The 27,224-nt window shown below is 36.3% G+C and overlaps 1 protein-coding gene across 2 annotated transcripts; it reads right to left on the minus strand.

Annotated features, from left to right (window-relative positions):
* Positions 1-12,980: 12,980 nt before the first annotated feature.
* Positions 12,981-15,183, minus strand: LOC103927195 (dof zinc finger protein DOF2.5-like). 2 transcript variants are annotated; one of them, XM_048565093.1, is made up of 2 exons: positions 15,045-15,183; positions 12,981-14,322 (listed from the first exon to the last, which is right to left on the minus strand). In XM_048565093.1, the coding sequence occupies exon 2, from the start codon at positions 14,296-14,298 to the stop codon at positions 13,477-13,479; it is 822 nt and encodes a 273-aa protein (XP_048421050.1). In that variant the 5' UTR covers positions 14,299-14,322; positions 15,045-15,183; the 3' UTR covers positions 12,981-13,476. The 2 variants fall into 2 exon arrangements, with proteins under 2 accessions (XP_048421050.1, XP_009334364.2); XM_009336089.3 differs by having other exon boundaries at positions 14,948-15,140.
* Positions 15,184-27,224: the final 12,041 nt, after the last annotated feature.

A 27,224-nucleotide genomic window follows, 5' to 3' on the forward strand; every position in this document is an offset into this window, starting at 1 on the left:
GTAGCAGGAAACAACAACTCTAAGGACCTCCATATTTCTTTTGTGTAGGTTGAATTGATTGAATTTTAAAATTTGATGTATAGGTTCTTCACATCTTCCGTAATAGAGAAACCATTATCCTTTATGTGGAAGGAATGATATATGCATACACAAGTTGAAGTGATTTTCCTCTTTATAAAGCACCTTAAGTAGTTAAAGAGCCTTAGTAGAAAAAAATCTTTAACCACTCTCTCTAATAACAGGTAAAATAGCACCATTGACCTAAGTTTATAGTTACTTTCAAGAAAAATGACCCATTGTACCTTAGGTTTGATAGAATCACCAGGGGAAGCAATGAACCCTCCCTTTGATGTTGTTCCCTCTCCAAATCATGTCGGTATTATGTTGTTATAAACTGATTCTACTAAAAATATACCAACTGATTCTACTTAAAAGAAAATATACAAAACTGATTCTACATATATTTGAAACTGATTCTATAAAAATAGTCGAAGACGGGTTGAACTGATTATGCAAAAATGGTTGAATACGGGTTGAACTGATTTTACACAAATGGTGGTCGAGGACAGGTTGAACTGAGTTTGCAAAAATTATCGAACACAGGTTGAATTGATTATGCAAAAATGGTTGAGGACTAATTGAATTAATTCAACAAAAATGGTTGATGACTGATTGAACTGATTCTGCAAAAATGGTCGAAGATGGGTTGAACTAATTCTGCAAAAATACACGAGGACTGGTTGAACTGATTCTGCAAAAAAAGTCAAAGACTGAATGAACTGATTGCAAACATAATCGAAGACGGGTTGAACTCATTATGCAAAAATGGTCGAAGATAGATTGAACTGATTATACAAAAAATGGTCGAAGATAGATTGAACTGATTATACAAAAATGGTCGAAGATTGATTGAACTAATTATGCGAAAATGGTCAAGGATGGGTTGAACTGATTCTAGTAATAAAGGGTACAAACTGATTCTATATAAATTTTCAAAGCTAATTCTGCATAAATGGTTGAGGATGGGTTGAACTTATGACACGTATTAATTTTGTTGGAGTTGTGAAGGTTGGTTTCTATTGACAACCCTAAAGCGTTAAGGTTATGACTAGTATTTTAAAACATTATGTTCATGTTTTTGGGCTGGGCTTTAGTTGTTTTTATGTTTTTGTCTCTCCTTGACGTGTTTAAAAACTAGTGGAGTTTCTTGAGATACAGTGAAATTTGTTGTCTTGTTATAAACTTCTTATTTAAGTGTGATTGTGTAAATCCTAAATTATATTTGATTCTAGTTATTCTTCCCTATCATGACTTGTATTCCTTGGAGGAGAAGGATTTCTTCTATTCCTTATCACTATAAATAAAGGCACTGCGTAGGGGGGGATAACACATGCTCTATACAACCATACAAACACACCTCTCTCTTTATATTTTTTCTGTGCCGCGGGCCCTATCTTCCTATCAGTTAAATATAGGCCACAACACGTTATCATCACGCTCATACCGCTACACTTAGGAATCTGACATGGAAGTTTTTTGCATTAAACTAGTTCATCAATATCACCACGCAATCAAGTTCTTTCAAAATAACGGTTTTTATCTCGATATTTTTGTAACCCTGATAGCATGAACATTCACCATAATGCATGACCCAACTTTACATTTTTCGAATTTTAGATTCTACATAAATTGTGTATGCATTATATCCATAATTGTTGAATTATGTGAATTGATATTGCCATGTATTGCATCATATATCTGTCCATACATTAAACTATATGTTGAAAAAATTATTTTATTTAGGGTTTTGTTGAAACCCAACCATGTCGCATGGGCTATCCTTTTCCCTGAGATGAGAAACCCAATTCTGGAGCCACAGCTCCAGGCCCAAGCCCTAAACCTGACGCCCAAACAACATTGCATCCCCTGCACCATCTAGTAGATGGCCTGCAGCCATGCCCAGCCACCACAGTTACCTTCCCAGACAACCTGAAGTTGTCACTGACGAGTCTTGACTGAGATTCATTTGAATCTCATCGGTTTTTCTTTCGAAATCTCGATTTAATTTTCAGGGTTCCTAAAAACAACGTTGAGAGTTTTTACTTTCCGTTCAAAATTTTGGATTGCCGTTAAACCACGACCTTCACCATGATTTTTTGCACCATAACATGACCACCTGAAGAGGTGGTGCTGGTTTTCTTCTCCTACGAGCTCACCTAGCTCACGCTGGGGTGTCTGGATAAAAAACCTAAGCCCACTTGGGCTTGGCCTGTCTTTCGGCAAGCACCAGCTCTTTGGACTTTGGCCATTCTCTCGGCCTAACACCGACCTATTGGCCATGGTGTTCCCACCGCACTCAATCCCAGCTGCTATGCTGGTGTATCCGTATCTGTTTTACAAATGACTGGAGCCCTTATTTGGGCAATGGCCATTTCGGCTTACATTTGTAGCCCACGTTTGTGCATATATAATTCTTACTTAAAGCCCGACCTGCGAATGACACCAGTCAAATTGGGCTTTGGTGTCTCTATGTCCCCACTGTGGCAGGACCCAACCCCCGTAGGGCTCTCCGAGTTCCCTGCACCCAACCACACCAAATCCTAGCTCGTAGCGAGTGATTTGGTGCACCTGGCTTGTGACGCACTCGATTGCACCGCCCGGGAACACATACAGTGTAAAGCAGCGGATTTGTACCTATTTGTCTTGGGCTTATAGCCCAGCCAACCTAGCCCAATTTTTGGGCATGGGCCGCACGTTTTAAATTACTCAGCCCACCCATGGGCTTTGGCCCATTATTTTGGGCCTCGAGTTTAAAGCTGCCCTATGGGTTATTTTTTCACCTATCATTTAATTTCGGCCCAAAGTCCAAATAATTAAGTCAATTATTATCAAGACTTGAAGATCTATTTGCATATTTTCTTGTTGCATATTTATGTATATATATTTGTGTTTATCTGCATGAACATATGAACCTGAAGTTCATAATTATTTTGAAACTTGAAGTTTCTAGAAACATGCCTTGTTTGAAAACCTGAAGTTTTCCTTCAAAACATCATCCATGAAAACCCGAAGGTTTTTTTTCATGTAAATTTAAAGCAATACATGTTCATTAGAACCTGAATGTTCTACTCCTATGTGAATGGATTGATTTTCTCTCCATTACACTAACCACATCTTGTCCATTTATTTTGTGATAGGAACATGTCAAATTTGAACAAACTCGACTTCACCACTTTTGAGATTTCTAGAAGAAACTACCTCATGTGGGTCCAAGATGTGAAGCTCCACCTCACTGTAAAGAATTTGCGTCCCAACATTGAAGATGAGATGGACAACCCGGTTGGCCAAGCTGAAAAAGCCACTCCTATGATCTTCATTTGAAGTCACATTCATGATGCACCACAAACCAAGTACCTTGCTGAGAAAGATCCACGAGCACTTTAGGTCACTTTGGCTAATCGCTTTGATCACCAAAAGGACATCTTCTTGCCTGAAGAAAGATATGACTGGCAACATTTGCACTTCCAAGACTTTAAGTATGTGAATGAATATAATTTTGAAGTTTGTCGAATTTGATCACTTCTCAAGTTTTGTAACGAGACCTTCACCAAAGAAGATCTCTTAGAGAAGACTTATTCGACCTTCTTTGCTACTAATATTGTCATGAAACAACAATATAGGGCTAAGAAGTTTACTAAGTTTTTAGATTTGATCTCTGTTTTACTTTTCACTGAAAAGCAAAATTAGTAGTTAGTGAAAAATCATCAAGCTTGACCTATTGGGATGATTGCTGTTCCTGAAGCACATTATAGCACAAACCAACACCCAAAACACCAATATAGGCATATAGGGGTAGCTATAAGCCACCCCGTCGAGGTCAACAGAGCCAAGGCCCACCTAAGGGAGGAAACCAAGCCCAGAAGCACATTAACCTCGTTCCCAAGGCCCCAAACTTCAAGAATAAGGGCAAAGCACCAGAAACCATGGATGCGGACATGTGCTATTGATGTGGTTCAAAGAACCATTGGTGCCGTGTTTGCTGACCTCCCCAAAAGGTTGTAGTTGAATATCATTCTCATCGTAAGAAGTTTGAATCAAACTTTGTGCAAGTGGAAGAACCAGAAAGTACAAAGATGGAGGTTTCTGACTTTCAGGAGGATACCAACCCTATAGAATATTAGAATCTTAGACATAAACTATTTTGAGTTGAATTTAGAACCCTAGGGGGGGAATTCCACCTACTGGCCGAATCCCTCATTGTTTTTGGTTTAATTTTGAACAATTTCCTTTATGTTTGGATTATTTGTTGGTGATTTATTTTTTGGATATTAAGTTTTTATTAATTATCATCCTTGAATACTAAATTATTTTGAATGGATATTTGTTGTTTTTAGAACTTTTATGCATGTGATCGATTCAAATTAATTTTTATTTCTAGGTATGACTAGTGGGAAAATTAATTGTCTGGCACATAGTGCAACCATGTACACCGTTTTGCATGATCGCATTTATTTCACTAACTTCATACCTAAGAATGCACATCTAACAACCCTCACATGCCCATCCAACCTGATTGAAGAATACGATAAGGCATGTATAATGTTGTCTAATGGTACAATCTTGACCATTGATGAGGCACTTAATTCTCCACGTTCGAGAAGAACGTTGTTGAGTTTCAAGAATATTAGAGATAATAATTACCACGTTGAAACCTATGTAGAAAACAGAGTTGAATTTCTATGGATCATTTTCTATGAATATGGCTAGAAACATATTCTAGAGAAGATGGAGCGTATCCCGAGTGGCCTGTATATTACGACCATACACCCTATAGAAAGCTACTATGTGGCCGACCCTACCTCTGGGACCGCACACGAAATTACACTTTGGCATGATCGTTTCGGACATCTTGGACGAATAGCGATGCACCGTATCCTCAAATCATCACATGAGCATCCATTAACTCGAAGTTTATGTTCAATTCAAGGAATCGCATGTCAAAATTGCTTTATGGGAAAGCTTATCATTAAGTCTTCTTATGACGAGATTCGTTCAAATCCTCCTATTTTTCTACAAAGGATTCAAGGGAACATTTGTGGATTCACCCTCTATGCGGACCATTTAGACATTTTATGGTTTTGGTTGACGTTTCCACACGTTGGTAATACGTGTGCTTGTTGTCCACAAAAAACGCTGTATTCTCCAAACTGTTGGCTCAGGTTATCAAGCATAGGGCTTACCACCCTGATTATCCAATCAAATCTATTTGATTGGATAATACTGGAGAATTCACATCTAAAACTTTTGATGACTATTGCATGTCAATTGGGGTTGAAGTTGAACATCCAGTACCCCATGTTCACACCCATAACGGCCTGGTAGAGGCATTCATTAAGCGCTTACCAATGATTGCTTGATCGTGGTTATACATACCAAGCTCCCAATCATTGCTTGGGGTCATACAATATTACACGCAACCATGTTGGTTCGCCTGAGGCCTGTTGTGACCCAACCATATAACTCATTTTAGTTGATTACCGGATACGAACCTAACATATCACATTAGCGTGTTTTTGATTGTGCGGTCTATGTGCCGATTTTGCCTCCCTTACGTACAAAAATAGGGTCTTAGTGAAAGATGTGAATCTATGTCGGATATGATTCTCCTTCAATCATTCGTTACTTAGAACCTTTGACAATCGATTTGTTTACCGCTTGTTTTGCGAATTGTCACTTCAGTCTTTCCATCATTAGGGGGAGATAAAAACGTCAACGTTCTCTAAAGAATGATGCGAATGATCGTGGATGACTCTGACTTTGTCTCATTTAAATCCCTGCACCGCTCCGTCTGAGACTGAAGTGCATCACATATTGGATTTTCAGAGCATAGCTCAGAGCATGCCATATGCTTTCATCGATCTAGCACGAGTGACAAGATCACATATTTTAGCTGTGAATGTGCCTGCAAAGATGGATGTACCAAATGTATGACGGACTTCCCTCCTGGAGGCCTGGGACGCCACTTTGGTCGATCCACGTATATTAGCAGCTAGCCAATCATTTGCCCCTACACACAAGTGTGGTAGACCACTTGGTTCAAATGATTCACACCATCGGAAGAGGAAACCCATGGCACAAGCCCCTGAAGAGCCTATTGTGAATCCGACTGTCACCTACTTATTCTATCCAACTTATGAGGAAATTCTAGATTATGGAAGCATTCTTCATGAGACGAATCAATTTCCCGAAAATTGTGAGATTTCGATCCACTATGCTAGCTTGGATGATGTTGAGTGTAGAAATGAGATGATCATCGATGATGCATTATCATATGCAGTAGCTACTAAGATCATGTTGAGTAATTACATTGAACCCCATTCCATTGATGAATTTCGACGTAAAAATGATTGACCAAACTGGAAATAAGCAATCCAAGTCAAACTCGACTCGCTTACGAAACAAGTGTTTGGACCTATAACTCATACTCCTTCACATGTGAAGCCCGTTGGCTACAAATAGGTTTTCGTTTGGAAGCGTAATGAGAAGAGTGAAATTATGCATTACAAAGCTCGTCTTATTGCGCAAGGCTTCTCATAATGCCTTGGGATTGACTATGACAAAACATATTCACCCGTTATGGATGTGATTACTTTTCGCTACCTTATCAGTTTGGTAGTTTCCGAAAAACTGAGTATGCAGCTGATGGACGTAGTAATTGCGTATCTCTATGGGGATCTTAATACAAAAATCTATATGAAAGTTCCTGAAGGACTTACATTGATGGATCAAATATTTCCAAACCCCGGAACATGCTCTCAATTCGACTGAGGAGTTCACTCTACGGTTTAAAGCAATCTGGAAGAATATAGTATAACCGTCAGAGTGAGTATTTGACTAGTCAAGGATATGTGAACATCGAACTATGCCCTTGTGTGTTTATTAAGAAGTCACATTCCGATTTGTGATTATTGCAGTATATGTCGATGACATGAATCTCTTGGAACTTCTGAAGAGCTCACGAGAATTACCGCACACCTGAAGTCAGAATTTGAGATGAAAGATCTAAGAAAAACTCAATACTGTTTTGGTCTCGAGATAGAGCACCATTCAGATGGAATCTGAGTACATCAAATGAAGTACACGCAGAAGGTCTTGCGCCACTTTAATGAGGATGAAGCGAAGCCTTCGAGTACTCATATGGTCATTCAGTTGCTATATGCAAAATGAGATCCGTTCCGTTCAAATGAGGATAATGAAGAGATTTTGGAGCCTGAAGTTCTTTATCTAAGTGCAATAGATGCTTTATTGTACTTAGCTCAAAGCACTAGACCCGAAATCTCCTTTGTTGTTAATCTTTTGGAAATATGCAGTAATGCACCAACATGTAGACACTGGACTGGTGTTAAAGACATATTTCGCTACCTTAAGGGTACCACAGATTTGGACTTATTCTATCCGTACGGATCCTCGCGTGATGACGCACACACCTTATCTCGGGTTGATTCTCACCTTATTGGTTATGCCAACGCATGATACTTATCTGATTCGCACAAAGCACGTTCTTAAATGGGTTATGTCTTTACCATTTGAGGCACCGCAATCTCTTGGAGGTTAACTAAAAAGACCTTAATTACTACTTCGTCTAACCATGCTGAAATTCTCACCCTACACAAAGCACCTTGGGAATGCTTTTGGCTAAGAGCAGTTGTGGGCCATATTCGAAGCTCATGCGATCTTTACCCCGTCATTGATGTCCCGACAGCGATTTATGAAGACAAAGCAGCATGCATCGAACAACCCAAGAAAGGTTACATCAAAGGAGACAACACCAAGCACATTGCGCCGAAGTTTTTCTTCTCACATCAAGAACAAAAGCATCAGAAGATTGAAGTCACACAAATCCGTTCATAAGACAATTTGGTTGACCTTTTCACCAAATCACTATCGAATACGACGTTTCAGAAGCTTGTTCAAGGAATTGGTATGCGTAAACTTTTTGAATTGTAACATTGTTAGTTCTCTTTGGAATTGTGTCAAACTCAGGGGAAGTATCCTAAAGTATACTTGCTTGATCTTAATGTGGTTTTGACGAGGCACCCACCTTAGGTTGGTCATATCCCTGATAATGTCCCGTAGACGTTTCATTTGACTTTGCATTACTCACGCATTTTTCCTTAGACTATGGATTTTGTCCCTACTCAGGTTTTTACCATGGCCTTAGGGTTTTTTTTGTGGCACTTAGTTCCTTCTGCAAGTTCCTACCTTATTATATAGACTAGCGTGTTCCAATCAGTGCGGACAAGTCGACTCCCTCAACCACTACATGATGCTAAATCTACTTGAGTATTTACACATTGAAGGGGGAGTGTTATAAACTTTTTATTTAAGTGTGATTGTGTAAATCCTATATTAGATTTGATTTTAGTTATTCTTCCTTATTAGGACTTGTATTCCTTGGAGGAGAAGGATTTCTTCTCTTTCTTATTACTATAAATAAAGGCACTCCGTAGAGGGAATAACACATCCTCTACACAATCCTACAAACACATCTCTTTCTCTATATTTTCTTTATGTCGCCGGCCCCCTCTCCTTATCAGTTAAATATAGGCCACAACATGTCTCTATATAAAGCTTCTTAATTATTCGAATTAATATGCCTAAAAAACCCAACAGGTGTTCCATTTGAAACTGATAACATTTAGTTAATCCACGTCCAATTAATCCAAGGTAAATTAGATTTTGAATTTTCCAGTGTAATCAAATCCGACTTGGTATATCTGATTACCATGAGATTTGATCCGATTTAATAACAATAAAAATTATACAAGTACGCAAATCTTTCATCAAATCTAATCCAATGAGCAATGACACATTTTAATTGATCCAAATGTCAAATAGAATTTGTACTTTGGAATATTTCATTCATTAGTGGGGCAATTTTACAATCATATGAAGAATATATATGATCTCAAGAGAAGGGTATTTGCAAGCAAAGATTTGAAAATACCAAATATTAATCGTAAATGTTACAAATATCTGAAGGAGAAGGAACATCCACAAAAATCAATGCACGCAAAATCATGTGAGAGATAAAAACTCTCAAAACAATTAATTGTGGGATAAAAACCTCGTTCTACTAACTAGACACTATAGAAAAAGACATCGCAACTCCAAATAACCTGATAAACCTAAAATATCGATTAATATGGAATCCAAGAAACTCAAACAGTGCACCTCTACTATAATGGTATAGACGACCTCACAACGACCAAACTTGCATATAGTGAGACCAAACGCGCCTGAAGCGAGATTACAAATCACACAGACAGAGTTCCTCTTGAGTTTCTGTAACTATTGCAAACACAAACTAAAGTCGACAAGATCCACTATTCTGTTCCACCTCCACAACAACCGTGCACTAATCACTGGTCGCCATCGACAAGTTCACCACTATACGAGAGATCGACAACAATCTGTTGGATTTATTCCTATTTAAATCAACCTTAAATGGTCTACAATATATAATAGGAATGTAATATTGGAGATTAATGTAGAAATTGTGATTTGATTTCCTAAAAATATCAATCTTATATTGGGTGTCTTGTAATACAAGTAAGATTGATGGAATCCTTGATTTTAAATGATTATAATACCTAACTAATAGGCTAAAAAGGTGGAATTTGGGATTTCTTTATGGACGGAACCTTAATACCTTAGCTAGTATAAATACTAAGGTCCCTGCAAACCCTAGATACACAACAAACGCTTCCCATAAAGTAGTTGTATCTAGCTAGGTGCTTTGTAGAAGACTTTGTGTTGCCACATCCCTCATCTTCTCCGTTTGATCTCCAATGTCTATCGCTTCATGATCAGGTCAGCTAACTCCTTCATTTGTGTTTTAATTATATAACCACATAAAGTTTACACAATCTTGCACTAATCAAAAGGTGAATCCACCACAAATTTGACAAGTTAAGAATGCCTAACAATAGATCCAGTCAAGGAAGACATATCCACCATTGAGCCAAACCAGATGAGATAAATCCAATGAAAATAAACAAATAGAACTTGTCAAGGCAGGAAAACGACTAGGACAATTAAGCAATTGTGTAAAAGTTCCAAGGAAGCCCCCAATGGTTGCAAGGAATGAATTGTCTTGGTGATTAGGGTCTTCTACTTTAACCTACTACGCCCCAGGTTTAGCCTCCCCGCTATCCTAGTATAAATTAAAGTATAATATCGCTTGTATAAATTTTATTTTATTATAAATTAAACATAGTTTTATCATTTGACTTAAATTATTCATAATTTGCTCAAATTTACATGTCTATATGGAAGAAGGTAAAAAAGTGAAACTCATCATACATGGTAATCAAACTTAAAATCTCTCACAAATCGTAGTACTAAGTGAAAACTAGAAGTTAATTACCTAGCGAAATTTCTAGGTCAATTATTATTCATACCAAAATTTCCTAGCACGTAGTGAGTGCAGCTAGGTTGGGCTCCCTAGAGGCTATAGCCATTATCATTGTTACTTACGACACCTCCATTTAGATAAGCCAGTGGACACTTAAAAGAATGGAGAGTAGAGGAGACCAGTGAGGGTTAGATGCCTTAAACCTTAAATAGGTCATTTGCTAGGGTGAGTGGGATTGACTTTAGTTATCGTTTTAGAGTCTTAAGGTGGTGAACCTTCTTTCTCTGCTTATTAGTCTACTAATCAGGTATTGTTAGCCGCATCATATGTAACTCCACCAACAATATTTACCTAAAAAAGAATTAAACCCTAACAGGTTAGCATACGAAAACTCCAAATTAAGATATGAAAATGTATGGACTGAGAGTTGGTGGAGAAAAGGGTTTATCGACACGCTTTCCCTGGAACCCACTAAACCAAAGGGAATGTTTGAGAGGTCCCATTTTACGTACCCTAAAATCAAAATTTAGAAGAGAGGAGGGGTGCCCTTTGTGGAGATTTCCTTTTGATTTTATCAATGTTTTTTATAGAAAGGCATGCAAGTTATGATGATCTTTCGTGGAAGGAGTCTTCTAAAACTGATCAGCGGCCGGCCGTGTGTTTCAACAAATTGATTAGGTTTGCTTTCGGTTGAGGCAGGTACTTAATTAAAATTGTGAATCTTTGTAGTTTATTGCTTATTAGTTTGGTGATGGTGTGTGAATTGTGTCTAAGAAACCCTAAAGTAAGAACATAAAATACTGGGTAAAAGAAGGTGTATTGGGTCTACCACCACTAGTACTAGTGCCCAGATCGGTTCTAATACATTAATAATTGAATTGGATCTCATTAGTGAGTCTGGTTGTTAATAGAATAAGTATTCATATGACAATTAAATTTAGGGTTTATATCATAAATGGTCTTTGAAATTGACCCACACCATCAAAATAGTTCTTGAAATTGAAAATCGATCAATGTAGTTCCTAAAAATAGGTGTCACGAATTATTGTGATCTTTTTGCCATAATTTTGTAAAAAATTCTGTTATGTGCCGATATGACACATAAATGGGGCACATGAGTTGTAAGAGTTTTTATCACAAATGGTCCCTGAAATTGATCCAAACGATCAAGATGGTCCTTGAAATTGAACATTACGTAGCCCTTGAAAATAGGTGTCACAAATCAATGTGGTCATTCTATCACAATTGTGTCAAAAATTCTGTTACGTGCTGATGGGGGTTTAATAATTAATTAAAAAAGTTGTAAAAACACCTTTTTGCACCTTGAGATTATCTCAAGGTAGAGCTTACCATTCTCCGTGTCACCAAGATCACCTGGGGAGCACCCAACAAGCTCTCCAAAATTAAAGTTGTCAAGTTGTCAATCGCCCAAACGTTGATGGTGGAGTCACAAAAGTCATCACCAATCCAAGCCGTCACCAAACGTGGTCTCAATCTTGGTCAATTTGATGAAGGGTGATTGAGGGGTGTAAAGATGGGCGTCTTGAAAATTAGTTTTTAGAGAAGAGATGGTGAAGGCTACCATTGATAGAGGTAGAGGAGTATGGGTTGGGATTGGCGGTGATTGTGGGGCTGAGTTTCTTGGTTGACAACTTTTTTAATTAATTGTTAAATTATTAGACCTATTTCTAATTTATTTTTTATTTAGTTGGACTTTTGGGTCCATTGTACCACATCAGTACATAATAAATTTTTTGACAAAATTACGATGGAAGGACCACATTGAATTGAGACATCTATTTTAGGACTATATTGATTAATTTTCAATTTCAGGAATCATTTGTGATTAAAAAAAAAAAAAAAAAACCCGCGAGACCTATTTATGTGCCACATGAGCACATAATAGAATTTAAAAAAAAATTGTGATGAAATGACCACATTGATTTGCGATATCTATTTTCAGGGACGACATTGATTGATTTTAAATTTTAGGAACAATCTGGATGACACAAGTCAATTTCAAAGATCATTTATGATATAAACCCTTAATTTTATTTAAAGGTAAAATTAAAGGTAGGCCTTCATCATTTTAGGTGCCCAATTTGTTCTCTAACGAAATGCTATCATAGCTGGAAGAATCTCAGTTGTGTATAGATAAGACGTCAACCTTAACCTCATACCTGCCTTATTCTTGTGTGCTTCGAGAAAAATCTGTGTTGAGTTGCTCTCCCGAGATAGACCAATCCATTTAAAGCATAGTGTATATGTTTAAGAAATAATATTGATTAATATACATTCATGTCGGCATTGTTAGGTAACAAACAACCTTAAATAAATTTTTATAGAAAGATTTTAGTGCATAATACTAATGAGTATTATTACGTGACAAAAATAACTTTAAACAAATATTTATAGAGAGAGAGCTTAGTAAACTATTCAGCATTATTATGTAACAAAAATTATTTCGAATAAGTATTTGTAAGAGAGAGAAAGAGAGTTGAGTAAATTATGCAGCATTATCACTTAACAAAATCAACTTCAAACAAATATTAAGAGAGAGAAGTTTTAATTCAATCTAGTTCATAGACAAAAAGGGAAAGCGCAACTGCGCAACTGATACACTAGTACATTAACTAGATCAAACAATCTATAAAATAATACAACAAGTGCATTATCAAATGCATGTCCTGGACTTGATAGAAGAATGCATGAATGCATGTCACGTTTCCAAGAGCCTTACATTCATTTGTTCTTCTATATCCCCTACTCGATATCAAGTACTGGATTTACAAAACCCTCTTGTAGAAAGCCAATCCAAAATAAGAAAAGAGAGGAATACATAAATACATACATACATACATATATATATATATATATATATATTAACAAATTAGAAACCACATTTTATCCTATCTGTTAGTTCTGAACAACTTCAAATAAGTAACCCAACTTTTAAAGGGCAAAAAAAAAAAATAAAAAAGGAAGAAACTAAAAGTGAACATACACTTTCTTTCTTGTCTTTTTTTTCTCCCTCATCCGATCCTTGACTTATTTAATCATCACCACGAGCCTCCACCTAATAAACCATTCCAATACCCTGTTGGGTTCCCTTGCCCCTTGTTCTGATGACGATCAAGTACTTCATGATGACCTGCAGTGCTTGAAATCTGTTTCAAGTGATGATCCCCAAATGGAAACAATATCCTTCCACCATTAACATTCTCATGATCATCCCCTCCATACCTATTTCCAAGCCCATCAACACAAAAACCAAGGCTTGTTGGTTTGAATTCTTGCAGCAAGAACCCTGCTGATGATGGTGGACAGAGTACCGTATTTGAATGATGATCAGGCATATTCTGGGTTGGCATGAATGAATTCACACCTCTAGAAGCAATGCCAGTCCTAAGAAGCTCCATAGCTGAAGGATTAGGAGCTGATGAGGAATTGGTACTATTGTTGTTTTCCATTGTAGTACCATGGTAATGTGCATCTATAGAATCAAAGGCCAGGTTAAGATCTTGGCCTTCATGGGTAACCCTAGGGTTTTGGTGAGAGGATGAAAAGTGTGAAAGGGTTGTTGGTGGGTTAAGATCAGGAATAGTAATCTTTGACGACACTGAAGCCGATGAGGATGTGGATTTCTTGTTCTTCCTTGAACCTCCTCCAACTGGGACATTTCTGAGAGTTCCACCTTCAGTCCAATACCTTCTGCATGTCTTGCAAAAGTACCTTGGTTGAGTGAGGCTGTAGTTGTTGTAGTAACAAAACTTGGTGTTGATTGAACTGCACCTTGGACAATTCAATTGCTCTTGAGGTCTTGCCCTTTTCTCCAACACTGACCTTGTGCATCCATTGGATCCCATCTCATGATCTTCCATGGGCTTCTCAAGTTCTCCACTTCCCTAATTATAATTAATTGACAGCCTCCCAATATTAAGAGAGTGAAATCAAAATTAAGAGCCCTAATTCATTTTAATGAAAATTAAGCAAAACGAACAATATATCCTACAGATGCACACGGATCTAGAAATCTAAATAAACAAAGGAGATAGATCATCATAACAAGTAGCTGCCTAGCTACCTCAGCTTTTTTAGTACTTAATTGGGGGAGAATCATATTGAAAAAATAAATAAAAATTACAAACAAAAACTACAAATAATAGGAACAAGTAATGCCTTTTTCAATCCCTTTATCAGTTATCACATGTGAAGGAAGAAAAAAGTTGAGCTTTCATGTATAAAGAACAAAATAACCTTTTATCTTTGGATAAAAGAGATCCATGTATCATGAAACTTTCAGTTGCCTTGATGAACATCATCTCTTATAGCTAGAAGTATGAAATAACCTTTTATCTTTGGATTAAAGATATCCAAATACCCCACACAGTAATTATACATATGTTTTAAACACTTTGGAGCTTGATCTATCTTTCTAACCAAGATTAATAAAATTTGGCTCATAGAACTAATGCACAATAAAGAAAGGAAAAAAGAATACATGAGAAGAAAAATTATAAATCCCCCCACCTGCAGCCATTGAGCAGTATCCATGAATTCAGAAGAGAAAAGGAAAGAAAGGAAGCTGATGACTTCACAGAGAGAGAGAGAGGGAGAAAGTGTTCACCTTCTTTGTCTGCAGCTGCTCTAAGCGGAACAAAGAATGTTTTAGATTGTCTTTTAGATTTTGTGTGCGCTTATTGCTTTATGCATTGGCTTACTTTATGATTGATGATGAAAGGAAAAATAAAGAAATGTCTTTATTTTGACTATAACCCCAAAAATGTCACTGCATTAGTGCTGTTAATTGTATTATTTTATGTGAGATTTTTGTCTGTTTTTGCTTGGAAAAATTCATTTTTATTCATCTTTTGTGGAATCATTAGTGTATGTGGTGATGGTGGTGGGTGGGTTTCTCTTTATTGACCTCATAATGCGAAAGTCTTGATTCTTGTTCTTCATTGTCACCCTCACTTTTAGATGTTTTCTAAGGACCATACATGAACATGGATTAATGGTTCTTTTCGTTCATCGAAAGTATTGTAATTAAATTTCTTAAAGTATCCTCGGTATGCTCAATTAAACGGGAAATGTTAGAGAAATCAAAATTTTAAACTAAATTTTGTAAATTGTATGACGTGATTATTGATGATTGAATTATTATTTAAGTGCTTATTTTCTATTGGCGACACATCATATGATTTACAAATTTGGTCTAAAAAATTGGTCTATCAACACATGTGGGTTTCATCTCTATTAGAGAGATAGTTCGTACAAACATAGTATACAAATAGGGTAAGAATAGCATTTTTGTTAAACATAATGTTAGGAGATCAAATTTCTAAACTAAATGATGTGGATGTTGATGATTGAATTATTACTTAAGTGTTGTTAACGTGCCTTATATCTTATCAGTGACACATCATTTAATTTATAAATTTAGTTTAAAAATTTAATCCCTTAACATTATATATATATATATATATATATGTGTGTGTGTGTGTGTGTGTGTGTGTGTGTGTGTGAAGATTTTAGTCATACAGTCCGGAGGAATAATTACCTACCATGAATGCAGTACTAGTAATTTGGATGATTGAGTCGAGTCTTCTCAACCTTTTTCTAAAGTGTGTGTATATATCTATATAATTTACCGAGATTGAGCTACTTTAATTATCCTTCTCAAAAACAACAAAGTAACAAATTTTCTTCTTTTTTAACAAAGTATCTTCAAAGATTGGCTAATGTTGAGGTACTTTAATTTAGCAGCTTTAATTAGCATATTCATATTTTTCAGCAGTATTATTGTTTTTCTCGTTTCTTTTTGGTATGTCATAAAGATATATAGACTAATTTGATAGAAGTATGGGACGAGTTTAAAGGCACAATCATATTATTAGAACCCTAATTGATTAATGATATTAGTAATTAGTTCAAGGAAACCTATTATATATATAGGGAATTGTTATTAGCACTCCAAAAATCTCATTCTACACTCCAAACTTTTTATATTAGGAAAGAAAAATACACTAGTGAGGAGTGTAGAATGAGATTTTGGAGTGCCAATAACACTTCCCTATATATATATATGTATGCATGTATGTATATACGTATGTATAGATCTGATGGAGGCTTGGACCAATCCATATTTTCATTACATAGACAAAAGTTTTCTTTTTTTTAGTACAACGATGTATTTTATACTAAGAGAGGGAGGAGTTCGTTTAAGTCACATAATAGGCAACCTAGTTTGGTATCGAATTCACCATCCACAAATTTGAACTAAGACCTCTCATTTATAAGTGAAGAGAAATACCACCATACTGAGTGGCTACATAGACAAAAGTTAATATATGTCGTATAAATTGAAAGAATAAAATCATTTAAACCTCTATTAATTAAGTCCATTTAGTGGTGCTAAAAAAACACTAGCATGCATGAAGTTGTTTGAAACACTAGCTGAAGTAGCATTAGAGTGAGATATACGAGAAGTGGTGCTAATAAACGTGCATATTCTCATTAGAAATAAGAAACAGATACTTATCAACTTTGGAGACTAATTAAATGGAAAATGAAAATTTGAAAGGAGTAAGGAGGAAGTGAGAGATTAGTAGGAGAGCCGACAATAAGCGACAAAAGGAAGAATGGGCGGGACCCAAATAATGCGCGATAGAAAAGAAAAGAGATGGAAAGAGAGAAAGCGGAGGAGTTGATAATAGAGAGTAATAAGTCCTAGTTTGGCTGTTGGGATGTCTTTTATGTGATGGTGACATCCAGTGGCATGCTTGATGATATTGAATCTGTTCGAAACAGCCAAACCCAAGGGACTCAAATTGCCTCCTTCTTTTTCAGAGTTGCAGGTTTGCAGATGGCCAGATTGCCACAGATGGGGTGTTCTCTTCAGTCTTTTCCTTCCTACCAAGTCCAATCCAACCCAACCAAAGTTAATATCCCACTGCCTCAACTAGGGCTTGTATAATGTGTGTTCCATTAGATTAATTCTATTGAAACTAATATACTTGTCCAAGTGGCACTACTGATGGTGCAGTACAAATGATTGTTATGTATTCAAATAGTCCATGATTCTGTCTGTTAAATAGTGTCATCGGCTGTAAGAAGGGTCTAGAATCTTTCGTATTATATGCCTCTTTTTAGTTTTTATCTCATAGTGGTGTACTGTAATTGTTCATTCATAAAGGAATGTATAATATTTTTTGCCGGACGCTGTTATTGTAATCTATATATCATCGGCACTAGTTGATCAATTAGCAATTGCTTTCAGACGGTAGTCATAAGGTTCATATGCAGGACATAAATAAAGTAGTAAGATCGTATGGTCGTATTTTCTTTGTTGATCTCAACAAAACACTATCGAGAATCTAAAATTTTAAGATACGTTCATTGTTTAGATTTTTGTTAGAAAGATAATTTGAAATAATTTAGTTCTGATCATAATTAACTACAATATCAATCCAGAAAATCTAAAAATATGTATAATAATTAAATACGATATGATTAACAATTCAAAGCCTTTTGTCTTTTGAAAAAAATATTATATAACTAATGCACTGCGTTGGGGGAGAGAGTTTTACATCTTTACACAAAATTAGTTTATTTTTGTTTACAGAAGACGAAATTAGCTTATTTTTTTTGTTCCTCTTTAAACTTGCTAGCTCTGAAGTGCAGCGGCAATGCGTCAAACATAATTATTGTATTGGAAATTATGAGTTAGAAGTGTTATAGCTAGCATATCCAACATGAACACATTGTTATACCTTTTTAAAGTTTAAAGTTTATCTTTTCTTGTAGAAAATGGGATGACACTGATTGATGGGGATCCGGTCACTAACTATTCTAATAAATTAAAAAAAAAAAAAAAAAAAAAAAACGAAAAAAATATAAGAAGATTATATAAATCAACATTTTGTTTTTTTTTTTTTTTCACGTTAATTTGAAAATATCTGTTAGGTACGTAATTCATTTCAAAAAAAAAAAACTTTTTGTGCATATGAGTAAGTTTTAAATATAAATTATTATATGATTTAGATGTACTTTATTAATAGTCACAACACACTCGTATTCACGTAAATGATTTACGTTAGCAAAATTGAATATTACAATCGATCTTGTAGAAGTTGACAAGACTATTCATGCATGTCTTGTCTTTTTGTTCTTTTATTTGTCTGGAATCTCTTAATTGTAGAGCATTAAAGTTATGTGATATTCTCCTATGAACATATGCATATGGGCTATTGGATTGTCGATCATCGTGTCTTTTGATTTTATGAACTAGACCTTGTCCAACTGAACGTGTGTGTATATATACTAATACTATGTTGATACTAATTGCCTTAGCACACGATTTGCTTGATTTAGCCTTTGTTCTTTAGGCTGAAGATGTTCCTATAGTTAGCGATACATAGGTTGATTAAAAGAAGAAGAAGGACAAATCATCCTTTCCTTATTGGATAAAGAAAATAAAGAAAGGGGGAAACAATAGAAAACAAGAAATGTGTTCAAAAGTAGTGATTAAAAGTCAGTTTCATGCATGGATCATCTTGAACCGCATTCCAAAGAGGAGGAGGAGTTTTGCATGATTTGGTTGGTGGCTGAAGGTGACAATAAACATCAAGGACAAAGTTGATGGATAAATTAAGTTAGTGGATTAATTTCATTGCAACGTGAAAAGCAGGGAATGGAAATGGTGGATGGGGACTTGCAATATTTACATGTTGTTTCATTTCACCGTCCGTGTATCCATCGAGTGAAAAAGAAAAAACTGACCACGAACATTTTTAGGAAATTTATTATTTTTATCGCCAACAACCTTCTTTTATTCCTAGCTATGCTTTTGGTTTTCTTTTTCTTTATTTATGAGAAATGATAGAAAGATCATATTTTGTAAACTACAAAATGTAATGGTTAATGGTTGAATTCATTATATGACGGTTGATAGTTTGATTTTTTTTTTTTAATGATTTAAAGAAAAAATTCAACCATTAACCGTTAAATTATATGATTTAAAAAAATAATCTCTCTAACATACTCTTTTGTTTATTTATTCCCCAACTCAAGTTAAAGCCCAACTCTTGGCCTCTTGATTCCCAACAAAGTTCTAGTTTTTCCTTCCTAATTAATTATTGTTTTCGTATATATCAAAAGAATATGACAAACATAACCTCATGTAGACCTATCAACCTATCGTTTCTTTCTGGAGCATTACTTAGAGAGACAAAAATACAACCAATATTATAAGAATTCCGCTACTTTTAAATTCTATAATTTTGAGACAAAAACTCAAAACCCACTGAAACCCAGCCCAAAAACATGAAACCAATCTGAAAATTATCATTCCATACCCCTAAGAGAGCCCAACATGCACAACTTCAATGAAATTACATATATGTTATCCATCAAATTCGCGCACCCCTGTGAGTGGTGGAGGCACAAGTCCGATTAACCTGTCAAATAGAAAACAGTTATGAGAAAGCCTTGGGGGAGGGGTGAGGTCTCTAGCCAAAGGCTATCCAACGATCAAATTAGTAAGCAAATATAAGACTCTAGCGGTGGGGAAAGAGAATTAGAGTGCGATAATTGCATTACCCATGACGAACCCTAAATGAGTGTATTTATACTAGCCGGGGGAGAGACCTTGTTAGGATAGAATCCTTGTATGAAGCCAGAGAATCCTAAAGGATATCTAGAAGTAGATATTGCATCCTCTTAAGAGTGTAATTAGTTGTAGGACATGCCAATCCCTAGATTGTAGGAACTGCAAGATAATGTAGAGATCTGCCTAACTTTGTGCTGGATCAGATCCTCTTATCTTGCGGAACAAACATAGTCAATCTTAGTGAAGTCACTCGAACTTCACTTACTGCCCTGGAACAAGATGATGGTGGTATCACTGCTTCCTCTGATCCAACTCCTCTTGGAGCTGTTGAGTCCATCTTCGGACTTCTTAGGTAACTGTATTCTGATCTTTCTTTGGCACTGGAAAATCATGGTCCCCCAAATACTCCTAACTATATATCTGAAAAAGAACTTGTTCCCCTTGAGGATGAATAGTTATCCAAGGCTTATATCCTTTGGAGTAAGCTGGAATACGTACTGTTTAGTCTTCTATCTTCATTTAGCGACCCGGTTCCGTGAAGTAATAGAGATGTTTTGGATTTAGACATGCTATCTCAAGAGTCGTGCCATAAAGGTTGCAATGATGAAGTTTGCATTTTGTTGCGTGTGTGTGAAAAACAAGAAATCACCTCTGATATTCTTCACTGATTTTAACTGTCAGATTTGTCGATCCCTAAAGAAGTCGGTCCATATTCAACAGCTAGATGACTCATCTTCATGCCAGTTATATAACCTCAAACTCTTCCCTTCATCCTTAAAAATCCCCAAAATAAAAAAGGGCTCCAACTTTCTTTACTTATTCATTCAAAAATTCTCCAACTGCCTTAATTGTTCTTAATGACATCTTTAAGCCGTTTTTCCTGCATTGTCCGATTCCCAGCGTCCGTGCACCAAAATTCATCCATGGTTTCTTGGATCTAGTCTTAAGGTTTCCCATGCTAGACCTTTTGAAGGGCATTTTGATTAGCTACGACATGCCTATTTGTGACCTTGCCTCAGCTGTCTTCAGACTCATCACGTGCTTCGAGCTTCGCAATTAATGGTACGGGGCTGACCTTGGCCTTCAAGAATTTAAAGTGCTATACAATGCACAGGAAAACTTCAATCGCTAGTATTACTTCACGCCAAGGCCTAGCCTTATTTGGGAACCATACATCCTGGATGTTCTTTCAAAGGACAAGGATTGGTTCAAATACATCCTTGTCATCTATGGTGATTGGGAGGGGGATGTCTCAAGAGTTAGAGTTAGGATTACTCCTTCTCCTAATCCACATTTCAGCAATGAGCTAGAAAATATAAGGGTGTGTTGGCTGGAATTAATCAACTGAGCAATGCAATTATCAACTGAGCATCGTAATTAGAAATGGTTGACCTCATCAGTTTGATTTGTTTTTAGCATGGAAAAAGTCCGCCATCACCCACTTCTCAAAACTCCCTATTCCAAATCTTGAATGAACCAAAACAAAGGATGTTCATAAGGGGATTCATTTCTTTAAACCCAAATTTCCCAAACTCTAGAAAGAAAAAGCGAAAGCGATATGTCTCCACTTCTTTAACAATCTTAGCTGCTCCTTATTAAACACGGTTGCAAATAACATAAGCTGTACCTGAAAATCTAGAAAATTAAGGAAGAGACTTTACCTGCCTCGCAATTTCTCGTTGAAGGGCCTCAACTTCCTCTGTTTTCCTTTCAATGACCATCACATCAGTAACTGGCTGACTCTAAACCCAAAGTACCATTGTCATAGAAGCAGAATGCTTTGTTACCATGTTCTAGTAGCGGAAAAATCACAAAATCCATCAAATTAGATGATTGTAGCTTCGAAATCAACGACGTATAGGTTGTCAGCGATCTACAAGTTTGCAGATAATGATGAGACGTCCATGGTAAAGAGTGTGGTGGTTCAAATGTGGCTAAAGGGTTGGTTTGAAGCTCAAGTTCCTATGAGATTCATTGGTGTGGGACCATGATTTTATGGACCATAACACATAACACCTCAGGTGGCTAGAAAGATGAAAATGCCCATAACACTTGACAATCAAGTGAACAAGCTAAGAACCCTGATGTGGATCAGAATATGTTACTCTTATAGGCTTCTTAGCTAGATTTGACTAGCCAGCCTTAGTCAAATTAAACTTCCAAACTACCATATTCAGGTTGGACTTCCGAACTACCATAGTCAGGTCGGACTTCTAGACTACCATAGTCAGGTCGGACTACCAAACTTCCATAGTGATAGGAGCATATTTATGCTAGTTAGTTATGTTGTTTCCTTGCATTTAGTTACTTAATTACTATCTATTTTAGTCTTTTAAGCTATTTTCGTATGTTTTTAGGTCCTAATGGCAAAAGGAGCAAGAAAGTGCATTTTGAGGCTATTTGAAGCAGTTTTTGGCGTGGATTGGATAGCTTAACTATGGAGCAATGTGGATGGACGAAATTGAAGTCAAGAGATGCTAGGAAAGGCTACAAATCTGGAGAAAGAAGTCCAAATGCAAAGAAGATAAGGAAATAGCAAGAAATAAGGAACCTTATCCAAATTTCCTTATCTTATCCAAACCTTATCCAACCTTATCTTATCTTATCCTATCCTAATCTTTTCCTACCTTAATTCCAACTTCAAAGAGGACTCCTTGTCACATTAAATCACCTAAATATCAAGTTCTAGAAGACCTATTTTCGTGCATTAAGTTTATGCCACACGTAACCCTTCTAGAAGTTCTAGAATCTGCCACAAGGACCATTCCTTGTCCTCCTTGGAATCTGATTGAAAGTATCCTTGTTCTTTGGTGATTTGGAGTCCTAATTCCTCTCATTTTCAGCCCAAATTCGTGCCTTCCCTTCACCCTATAAATACATGATGCCACAACACTCAAAAACCACCACCCTCTACCACAAATTCACACCACACCATCCACCACACCTCAAGAGCCTAAATTCACACAAATCCCCATTGTTGGCAGCAACGAAGGAAGGAGGAGCCACCTGGAGTGTTTCTAGGTGTATTCTATCTTTGTTTTCAATGTTTAATTTATATTCTTTTTGTTTTGTTGTAAACATGAGGAACTAATTTTGTTTTGGCTAGAGGAGACTTTGAAACCATGATTATATTTGCAATATGAATTGATTAATTTCAGTTGTGATTTCATAAATTGTGAATGCAATTTACTTAACCGTTTGATGGATAACTTATTCTTGTTTGTTGATTAAGGGTGCACACTTAATTTGCATGCTTGGATTTGGTGCTAGAATATAAGGGAGTTTCACATAATCGTTACAAACTTATATTCACAAGTAGTTAAGGTTGTTTTCACAATCATGTTTAAGTAAATTCCTAGCATGAGTATCATGATGTCATAGTTACAAGTGCTTTGTCAATACTTATGATTTTCATAGAACGTAATGATCTTTGATTGTATCTCTATTATGATGTCATGTAGGGAACTTTTGAAGAATGCTTTGGGTTGTCGTATGATGTCATCCAATCCAATAACTAAAGCAAAATCTGAGGGTTAATTAGTGATGTCACAGTTAATCTGGGGTGTTGAGGTTCATGGTTTATCGAAAAAGCAACTGGAAATCAATTTGTGTTCAAATGTGTCATGTGTGGAAAAGAATCCTCTAGCTAGCTAATCACCCATCCATATACCCAAATTCGTTCATAACTTTGTCTAGTTTAGTTTCTTTTTTGTTTTAATTCAAATTCGTCAAAACCAAAACCCCCCTTTGTTTTAAGTGTCAATTAGGTTAGAATATGAGTTATTGTGTGTTTTTGAGTATTTTGAGTCAAAACCAATTCTATTTTCGTCCAAATTGAGTCCTAGAGTCTAGTTTGAGTCTTTTTTTTATTGTTTTGTGTTGTTTTGAGTGTTTTAAGTTTGTTTTGAGTCATATAAGTTTAGTTAAAGAGTCTTTTGAGTTTATTTAAGTGTTTTTAAGTTTAGTTTTATGTTTTTAAGTCAGTTTAGAGTAGATCAGCAATCCCTCCTAATCCCCGGCCTAGAACGATCCCTACTTATATCTATACTACAATTGTCAAAAAGAGGGTTTAATTTGTGTGCTATATCACATCAAATTCCATAGTTAAGTCAAACTACCAGACTAGCCTTAAGGCCTGTTTGGGATTGAGGTGATTAAAAAAAAAGCTACTATGAAAAAAAGCTATGAAAATTTTTGGTGTTTGGTAAACTTTGAAAAGCAGCTTTGTTTCAAAGTTGAGGGTGAAAAAAAGCCCAAAACCAGCGGATGACAAGAAGCTGCAAATAGCAGCTTCCAAAAGCAGCTTATTTTCACCCACACACGGGTGAACAGTGTACACGTTTAATGAAAACCAACCGGGCCGCCTCTCCTTTTTCTTTCACATCCCTCGAATTTTCTCGGAAAATATCTCACTTTCTCGCCGGAAATTCGAAAGTAGAAACCCTAGCATTATCCGATTACTGCCGGAAAATTGAAATTGGGCGCCAAATTCTTCCGCGTTGCTAACGTTTGCGGAAATTTGGGTTGCAAAACTAAAATGGCGAAGACTCCTCCGCCAGCGAAGAGGAAATCCGAGAGATTTGAGATGAAGAAGTCGACGCAGAGCCCGCCGCGGCGGTCGCCGAGGGCGAAGAACCACTCGTCGACTTCGTCTGGTTGGAAATTGTCTGACGGTAAAAGCTCGGCGTCGTCGTTAATGGAGCTGCGGAATAGGGAAGTAGGGAAGAGCCAGAAGCAGAATGTAGTGGGAAAGAAGATACTGGATTATAAAAGTTACAAGGCAATGTTTCTGAAAAATGGAAAGAAGGATAATGCAGCAGGTAACTGGCCGGTTTCTTTCGTTTCTAGTTTTGGCCCTAATTGTAATTTTCTTATAATAATGTACATCTAGTAATATACCCTTTTTGGTCATTTCACACAGTCACAGCTGTTTTACAAAAAAGTTTACCAAACACTATGATACTGCTTTTTTTTTTTCCAAAAGCACTTTTACAAAAAAGTTTACCAAACACTTTGCTGCTTTATTTCACAGCCGCTTATTCTCACAGCACAGCCGCTTATTCTCACAGCAGTTTTTTTTCAAAGCACAGCAATACCAAACCAGCCCTTAGTAAGGTCAAACTACCAAACTAGCTTTAGTCTGATTAAACAAGTTAGACGAAGTCATAATACCAAGTGAAGTTAGACGAAGTATAATACCAAGTGAAGTCAGATAGTTATGGCTAAATAGAATCCTATCAAAGATATTACTTGTCTCCTAAATAAGGAAACCCTAATTCAAGTCAAATTAAAATATCTTAAGGATTAGGCAACAAAATCATGATCCTAAGAAGTTGGGTATCTTATCTTGGATTTTATCTTAGATAGTCTCCCGATTTAATTGGGATCATTTTCCCTACAAGGACTCTTAGGATCTCTATAAATACCTATTTGCAAGAATTTTACTATCCAAGAAGACTTCTCTACAACTCATAACGAAAGGCTATTCGTCAAGGATGGTTCACGATGTATTGCTCACTACACCATTCTTCCTTAGAACTACACTAGTTGTTTGATTCTTCTCCCTGAAGATATGCAGCCAATCCTTTTAGGATTCAACCACACCCCCACAATTAATCCAATTCTCCCCTCCTCGGATATCATAGGCATTTCGTATTGGATTGAACCTCTTTCTACGGATGTGTGCGAATTTGGTTCGAACAATTGGGAATCTTATGTTTCCACCATGATAACATCTCCTTGAAGAAGAAATACGACTGCATCTCTTCTAAAGAGGTCGTAGGGGTCACCAGAAATAGAGAGGGTTGCGAGGATCGAATGATAAGGATGATTCTAGTGAAACAGTGTCATTTTGATTCATGGTATTTGGATTTTATGGCTTGGCTTAGTGGCTAGGCAGTGTGACTCAAACGGTTGCAGGTCGTGACTCTCGTAGTGTGGTTTACGCAAATTAGGGTGAGACTTTGTTTTGCTTCTATTTTTTTTTTCTTTTTTTGCCTCACATAACCAATTCACCATAGCAACACTATATAATATAGCATGATATTGAACATATAGGAATAACAAATATTATGAAAAATAAATTTGGGGTTCATGCATTGCAATGAATGTTTCATGCTATCAAGGCTGGTTAAAATATCAAAATTAGAACCGTGTTTTAGAAGGTACTTGATTGATGAAACAAGGATTGCCTTTAAACTTGGTTGTAGAAGACCCTTCTCCAAATATGAAGTGCAACATCAGGAGCCTACTGCTAACGTGTTGTAGGTCTATTTTAGTAAGATAATAGGGAAAACATGTGGCATAGGGAGAAAGAGAGAAAAGAGAGTTGGGGAATTATGTGGTGTAGTTTCTCATTACTTTGTGCCTTTAATTATAGTAAACATAACGGGCTTTCTTGCCCTACAAGGATTACAAAGTCCAACATGAAAGATCTAAAACATAATCATAAATACAATCTATCAAGATTTACACAATCACACTTCTAAATTAAATAAAAACAGCAGTATGTTATAAGCTTTGTATTTAAGTGTGATTGTGTAAATTCTAGATTAGATTTTATTCTAGTTATTATTTCCTATTAGGACTTGTATTCCTTGGAGGAAAATGATTTCTTCACTCCCTTATTACTATAAATAAAGGCATCGCGTAGGGGTAATAACACATCCTCTACATAACCCTACAAACACACCTCTCTCTATATTTTCTCTGTGTTTCCAGCCCCCTCTCCCCTGTCAGTTAAATATAGGTCACAACACGTTATCAGCATGCTCATACCGCTGCATATAGGAATATGACATGGAAGCTTTTCTGCACCAAACCAGTTCATCAATATCATCATGCAATCAAGTTCTTTCAAACAACGGTTTTTATCTCGATATTTTTGCAGCCCTGATAGCATGAACATTCACCATAATGCATGACCCAACTTTACGTTTTTCAAATTTTAGATTCTACATAAATTGTGTGTGCATTATATCCATAATTGTTGAATTATTTGAATTGATATTGCCATGAATTGCATCATATATATGCTCATGCATTAAATTATTTGTCAATATGCATTGAATTATAATATGAAAAAAATAAAAAAATAAAAAAATAAAAAATTATGGGCTTGCAAACCCAGGCCCCTTGCTGATCACCTTAAGCCCATGTGACACCAGCCCAATTAGGCTTTGGTGTCCCCGTGTCCCT

The sequence above is a fragment of a genome, unplaced genomic scaffold, assembly GCF_019419815.1.
Source record: "Pyrus x bretschneideri cultivar Hongxiangsu unplaced genomic scaffold, Pyrus_bretschneideri_v1 Contig4, whole genome shotgun sequence".
Taxonomy (NCBI): Eukaryota; Viridiplantae; Streptophyta; class Magnoliopsida; order Rosales; family Rosaceae; genus Pyrus; species Pyrus x bretschneideri.

Coding starts and splice junctions, on each gene's coding strand:
- LOC103927195 (XM_009336089.3), bottom strand. CDS start 14,971: ATGGATACTGCTCAATGGCTGCAG. Junction 14,323..14,947: donor ATACTGCTCAATGGCTGCAG/GTGGGGGGATTT, acceptor AATTATAATTAG/GGAAGTGGAGAACTTGAGAA.